The sequence below is a fragment of the Lactuca virosa genome, chromosome 3 (assembly GCF_052849685.1).
Source record: "Lactuca virosa cultivar CGN04683 chromosome 3, Lactuca_virosa_CGN04683_v6, whole genome shotgun sequence".
NCBI classification, from domain to species: domain Eukaryota; kingdom Viridiplantae; phylum Streptophyta; class Magnoliopsida; order Asterales; family Asteraceae; genus Lactuca; species Lactuca virosa.
This window is the reverse complement of record NC_136428.1, coordinates 321,938,895-321,946,458: the sequence shown is the minus strand read 5'-3', so window position 1 is coordinate 321,946,458 and position 7,564 is coordinate 321,938,895. Positions and strand designations below refer to the sequence as shown.

General features: G+C 32.9%; 1 protein-coding gene across 1 annotated transcript; it reads right to left on the bottom strand.

Moving 5' to 3' along the window:
• Window positions 1-3,231: 3,231 nt before the first annotated feature.
• Window positions 3,232-6,550, bottom strand: LOC145164737 (uncharacterized). Its single transcript, XM_079083430.1, has 10 exons — window positions 6,288-6,550; window positions 6,137-6,191; window positions 5,596-6,043; window positions 4,905-5,145; window positions 4,532-4,724; window positions 4,239-4,426; window positions 4,079-4,178; window positions 3,969-3,999; window positions 3,376-3,869; window positions 3,232-3,282 (listed from the first exon to the last, which is right to left on the bottom strand). The coding sequence occupies exons 1-10, from the start codon at window positions 6,548-6,550 to the stop codon at window positions 3,232-3,234; spliced, it is 2,064 nt and encodes a 687-aa protein (XP_078939556.1).
• Window positions 6,551-7,564: the final 1,014 nt, after the last annotated feature.

Below are 7,564 nucleotides of genomic sequence, written 5' to 3'. Positions count from 1 at the left end.
TTCATAAATTATAACTAATAACATTCACATGTTCACAAATTCAGGGACCCCATGTTTGGTATGCCTATAGTGGCTATAGGGTCAAAAAGTGAATCAATCTCCACAACTTAACAATTTCTTGCATTTAGTCATTATGAAATAATAAAGAACAACATTTTTACAATGTTAAGAAGGTGAAACCTACTTAGAGCTTGGCCATCCGGCTTAAATACTTTTCTACGTGGTCTTGGATTTTTACTTGCAATCTCACTCGATGTTAGAGTTAATCAAAAGTTAGTTAAGTTAACAAACAAGTTAGAAGATTAGTACATTATGTATCTTTATATATCTCTCTTGTATCATTTTCCAAAGTAATGAAATGAAAAATGTTCATTCTCTTTCTATCATTTCTCTCTCATCACCAATTCTAACACTCGGTGAAATGTGAAAACTGAAAGTTGGTTAGATACAGCAAATCTATTATCTACATAAAAAAAAAAGATATCATGATATGAATTTTATATATTCTTTTTTTTCTTTAAATACATATACATATGTTATAGCTAATTCCGATATACATCGATTCATCTGTGGTAAAAACTAATGTAATGCAGGTAGTTATTTATGTACGTATAACATGATTTTCTATTTTCGCATAGATACTTTGTTTAATTTTGTATTTAGTTTTAATATGACACATTGATAAACTAAAGAAATCGTAGAATTAAGTGATTAATTGTTCATGAGGGGTATGCTTGGATAAGGATCCCAAGCGTTAAAAACTAATGTAATGCAGGTAGTTATTTATGTACGTATAACATGATTTTCTATTTTCGCATAGATACTTTGTTTAATTTTGTATTTAGTTTTAATCTGACACATTGATAAACTAAAGAAATCGTAGAATTAAGTGATTAATTGTTCATGAGGGGTATGCTTGGATAAGGATCCCAAGTGTTAAAAACTAATGTAATGCAGGTAGTTATTTATGTACGTATAACATGATTTTCTATTTTCGCATAGATACTTTGTTTAATTTTGTATTTAGTTTTAATCTGACACATTGATAAACTAAAGAAATCGTAGAATTAAGTGATTAATTGTTCATGAGGGGTATGCTTGGATAAGGATCCCAAGTGTTTGTGGAAATGTCCCAAAGAGTGAAAGAGAGGATGTAAAGTAAGATTATTGACCTGATTCGTGGGAACAAAAGAAGCCTCGTTGAGTTTGGGGAGATTAGCAGTGAAACGAACCCTTAGTTTAGGATTCTTTACAACAACAATATTATTCCTCCATCTCGGTAACGTCTCTTCAGGATCGACTTTTGATTGCTCTTCCCACAAATTTGTATGCAAATCATAATCCAACATCCCTAATTTTTTTTATCAATCATGTTTCGTGATATATATATATATATATATATATATATATATATATATATATACTCCTTATTATACAAACTTGGTAAAATGTTGAATTTTAAGAGGTACAAGGGTTTATGCAAGATGTATAATAATTTTATGCATTCCAGCAAAATGAGTTTTTATCTGGTCAAAAAAAATCAAATAAGATGATAAGATTTTGAATGAGTCAAAGTTTGACCAAGTGTTCCCTATATCCAATTCCATCTGTCCAACAAACTCACCCTTAAAGACGCATCTCACCTCCCTTATAACCCCCCTGTTCTTCAAAAACCCTACACTCCACCGCTACTACCACTCAATCCTGCAGTGTCATCATGCATGTCTCTCGCATCCCGTATCGTTCTCCTATATGTAGTGTATCACTATCCATATACTCTCATGTTCTCCATAAACCCTACACTACACCGCCATTAATGGTGTGTGTGTGTGTGTGTTTCTGTATTCCATATCTCACTAATACAAAAATGACCTACGGTCACACTTTCCGAAAAACTGCATGTCACACTTTTTATTAAAAGTGTGGCCAAAGTTCATTAAAAAAATTTACAAACTGTTTTTGGATACATTTAAATTAGTTTGTGTGGTCATTGTATATATAATCAAAACTTTAACCACACTTAATTATACCAAATGTGACAAATATTAGTCACACTCGAACATTGAGGCCATAGGTCACAATCAGCCACAGGTATCGATTAAGATTGTCATACTTTTTTTTATAAGAGACAATAGATAAACGTATTGTGACATGAGGCAGTTGTATGTGTCTCTATAACCTGGTGCCTTTTTAGACACATAACAGACAAAGTAGCTAAAAGGTGATACATATGGTCACACTAAATATTTATGTGTCTATAGGGCGGTTCAGTACTAGTTGTACTTAGTTAACGCAAGAAAAGAAAACAAGTTAGTATTGGTTGTTTATGGTCATGTACCTTTTTTTATGTGTGTCAAAATATGATGAATTGGCTTTGAGAAGAAACAAATATTGTGAGTGTAGGTAGCATTTAGTTATGATTACAGCTATTATATGTGTCTTATGTAAATATAGTTATAAAAGAATAATAATGTCTTATCGGTATAATTAGGGGTCGTTCATTGAATATGTTGCTATAATTATGTAATGTTCATTCTGGTTGTACTATTGTATTTGTAAGTTTAAAGAATAGTCTTCATAAAATGAAAATTTGTTGCTGTTAAACTGAAATTGTTTTCTGGTTAAGTTATTATACAACAAAATGACAATTTTAGACTTTTTGGAAGACTCATAAATTTGACCATTTTTTTCTTTGATATCATTTGGCAGAATAAAAAATGAACAAAAAGGTCAATCATGCCATTTTAAAAAAGTACATTGTTTTTTTTTGCAATTAATGGGTTGTATAAATTAATGAAAAAAATTGAATGGTAGTTTTCTAAAGTTATCTCAACAGAAACAATTTCTGAAAAAACCAAAAAAATAATAATAATAAAAACAAAAACAAATAACAATAGTTGTATTGAATAAGAGCTATAAGAAAGGACCAAATTGCCCTTTTTGTCATCTATTCTTTTAATCGTAGCAGATCATACACCATTAAAAAATGAAAAGAATACAAGTTTCTTTAACAGAAAAGTATGATAAATAAATGAAAAGAATACAACTTTGTCTAATATTGCATAATGAAAGTACATTGCTATAATATGCAGTTTATGTTATAACATGTCATACACCATTATAGTAAAAAACTGAAAAAATTAACTTTGTGTTATAACAATATTGCACCAGAAAAGTTTGATGGTATAATATGGTAAAAAGATATTAAGGAAAGTACATCGTCATTTTTTGTCATTTTCTTATTCTCCACGTAACGCTAGGATCAAGGTTTGGCCTTTCCTTCTACAAACAAAAATAAATTAAGATCATTATATGTTAAAAGAAGGAAAAATAGTATCGCTACAAATGTAATTCATGACATTAAGAAACACATACCGTACGTATAAGAATACCATGACAATCAGTACGAAAATAATCATTTTCCTTCTGCAAGTCAATTGTGTCTACACGTGGCAATATATTGTCATTATGAGGAACTACAGTACTAAATTCTTCATGTACATCCTCATATGTATCTCTGTAATTTTTGGGAGGTGTGTTGAAGACAATAGACATTTTTTGATCGAGCGGGTCTGTCACGTAAAATAATTGTTGTGCTTGTGAGGCCAATATGAAGGGATCACCTTTATGGCCTAATCTTTTTAGTTCAACTAGTGTGTATCCCAATTTATCCTTTTTTACCCCATTTCTACTGCCAACCCAGTCACACGTGAAAATTGGAATTTGTTTAAAATGATAATCTAGTACCCATATCTCTTGTAAAACACCATAATAAGTATTTTTGGCATATGTTACAACTTCTTTACTGATGTGTGTGTCAGTTGCAACGACACTAACCCCACTGTTTTGGTAAACTTTACCTTCACGAGCTTTTGTACGAAAAGTATATCCATTAATAGCATATACATCGTATTTAATAATGTTCTTATTGGGTCCATGTGAAATTCATCTCATTGTCTCTGTTATACTTTCTCTACAAACCCCTAACTCTCTCTCTACCTAAATAGTAATTAGATTATGAATATAAGATATAAGGAAATACATAACAAAGAACACTACATATATGAAAACAATATACCTCCTTTCGTAACCAATGACCAAATGTATTACTGTGCTCTTGCTCTAGTTGTGCCTTTCGTTTAGTAGGGTGTTGATGTTGCAAAAATTCCATGTGTCGTCTGTCAATACGTTAATGTTAATATTATAACAAAAAAAACATACATGTAAAAAAAACTTACTTGATATACGGGAGTACTTCATTTGTATTTTGCAATACAAAGAAATGTGCTTTGCTGAATAGTTCTGCAGAGACTTCTACCGATTTAGCAGTTGATAGAGGAGTACCGTCCATAATAGAACTACTATCTACACCTTTCTGAATTCCACATATGTTATTATTTTCAGGTGGAATACCAACAATATCCATCTTTTTGAGGAATTCACTAAAAAACTCAATTGTCTCTTCTGCAACATTCTCTTCTGCAATGCATCCTTATGGTCTATTTTTGTTTCGCACATGCCCCTTACTAACCTTCATAAACCTTTCGAACGGGTACATCCATCTAAAGAATATTGGACCGCATAATTTTACTTCCCTAGTTAGATGAACGGTTAAATGAATCATCACATCAAAAAATGATGGTGGAAAGTGTTTCTCAAGAAGGCATAAGGTTACACATAACTCCTCTTGCAACTTATCGAGCTCATCCAGTTTGATTTCTTTGCTACATATTGTTTTGAAAAAGAAACAAAACCTTGTAATAGCAACTCTGGTGGGTGGATGCATAATAGATCGAATTGTTATGGGCAAAAATTGTTGCATGAGCATGTGATAGTCATGTGATTTTAGTCCGATCAACTTCCTATCCTTCAGACTCACCAAACTAGAAAAATTAGAACAATACCCTTGAGGAACCCTTAAGTTGTATAAAGTCTCACATAATTTGTCTTTTTCCTCTTTTGTCAATGTACAACCTGCTGCGGGAAGTGTTGCGTTGTTCCCTTCTATCTTAGGATGCAGCTCTGGTTTTAAACCATAATGAACCAAATCCAATCGAGCTTTATAACCATCTTTCGTCTTCCCAGGAACGTTCAACACAGTTCCGGTTAAACTCTTGCCCACGTTTTTTTCGACATGCATAAAATCTATACAATGTGGAATCAAATTGTCGCGCCAATACCTTAGCTGTCTATACCATATATTAAATTTCTTCTAGTACATATTATTTTGCTGGCCCACATCTGAAGTACCCACTTGGTTTGATTTCCTCTTTTTTTTATTAATCTTCCCACCTCTTCCAGTTGTAGATTGTTGGATTTCTACCTCCTTGCCCTTAGACACCTTTCCCCATTTATTAATTATAAATTTGACCCTGTTATATATTTCCTCCCCATTCATAGGTTCTGGAGAGGGTGAGAACTCTTGTTGTCCATTGAATGCCTTTTTTTGTCTTCAGAACGGGTGATCATACGGTAGAAATCGTTTATGACCAGCATAACTTTGCTTATTCGATTCAGGGAGTCTAATGCAGCGTGTTTGTTCGCCACACACAACACAACCTTGAAATCTGCTGTAAGGACAACCACTTAATGTACCTAGAGCATGATAATCATTAATAGTCCATAACACAACTGCACGTAGATTAAACTGCTCTTGTGCATATGCATCGTATGTTTCAACTCCAATATCAAATAATAATTGCAGATCATCAATCAAAGGTGCTAGGAACACATCAATATCGTTTCCTGGTGTTCCCGAAATCAATAACGAAAGAATGATGAACTTTATCTTCATACACAACCATGGTGGAAGGTTGTAAATGACAGTTAAAATAGGCCACACATTATGATTCATATTTCCTCTATTCACATCGACCCCGTCAGCCGAAATGCCTAGCCGTAAATTTCTTGGTTCGCTAGCAAAGTCAGGATATTTGTCTTCAATGGAAGCCCATGCTGGTGAATCAGCTGGGTGACGTAAAACACCAATATCCACCTTTCTGTCTGTTGCGTGCCATGTTAAATCTTTTGCAGTAGTCTTAGACTGAAAAAGTCGTTTCATACGTGGAATAATTGGAAAGTACCACAAAACTTTTGCAGGAATATTCTCTTACATTTTATTTTTTTGTTCATCGACCTTCCATCTTGATTTACCACAAGTAGGACATGCTGCCATGTCTGTGTATTCGTTTCTGTAAAGTATACAGTTGTTGACACATGCATGTATCTTCGTATACCCTGAACCCATTGCTTTGAATGCTTATTTGGCCTCGTATGTACTACTGTACATTTCGTTTCCTTCTGGTAACATATTTTTGATCAAAACTAATAATTTTGTATAGCACTTATCTGATACTCCATACTTACTCTTCAAGTTGAGTAGTTGTATGATTGCAGATAACTTTGTGTAATTAGGACACCCTTTATATAGGGGCTTCTCGGCATCTTCTATCAGTTCTCTAAATTTCTCATGGTTCCCCATAAAATTTTCTACTACAGCTTCAACCATCTCTACTGTTTCTGCAGCATCTGCTGGCATTTCTGTATTCATGTTCGTGGAATGAACAACGTATGATGTGTCCATGTCAAAATTCTGTTCATATATATAGTTTCTGGGTGGTTCCTCTGTTCCTCCATGCTTATTCCAATTCGTGTATGTTTGATCAATTCCATTCCTGAATAGGTGATCATCTACCACATCCACCGTGAGATATGTGGTTTACACACTTGACACACGGACATGGAATTCTTATCTTTTTTTTGGTATCTACAGGATTCATATTCTTAGAAATCTTGTAATTGTGTACTGCAAATTTCAAAATTCTGCAACACCCTTTACATACGTTTCTGATGTTCTGTAGGCTCCCATCCAAGACTTATCCATATTCAGTTTAATTACAACAACATCAACAAGTAATATATGTTTCCTGTTCATTGAAGTATTTTAACAAACAGTTGGTGTGCATAAACGGAAAAGATCACATTACAAATAAATCCAATAAATGGAAACCAAATACTTGTTAATTCTAGAATATATAATGATACACATCATGACCAAACGAAATAGCAAAGATTCATATTATGAGGATAATTGTTTTTTATGTCCCTGTACAATTTAATGTTGTATGTGTACCTGTGTGAATTTCAGGTTGAAGTATCAATTTCTGGTTGAAGTGTAAACGTAGTTGCAATGCATTTGTAGTAAGCAGATAATGTTACGATGAGAATTCATATTGTCTCAAAATTCATATTTACGTAATGGGTGTGGATGATCAAGGAGATATCGAGAAACAAAAAAAAGAGATATTTGCTTAATGATTGTTTTACCGTCTGACATATTTAAAAAGTTATGTACATTTAAAAAAAATTGTTACTAGTGGGGTTCGAACCCATGCTATTTCAAAATATACTATTAACTACGTGTACACTGACCAACTAAGGTGACTGGTTCTTTGTAAGTTATTAGGTTACTAAAAAACAAAACAATGATTTAAAAGAGAAACATTTGACGAAAATACATCTGCTTCTTAATGAACCGATCTAACACAAACACATGTAGAATCAT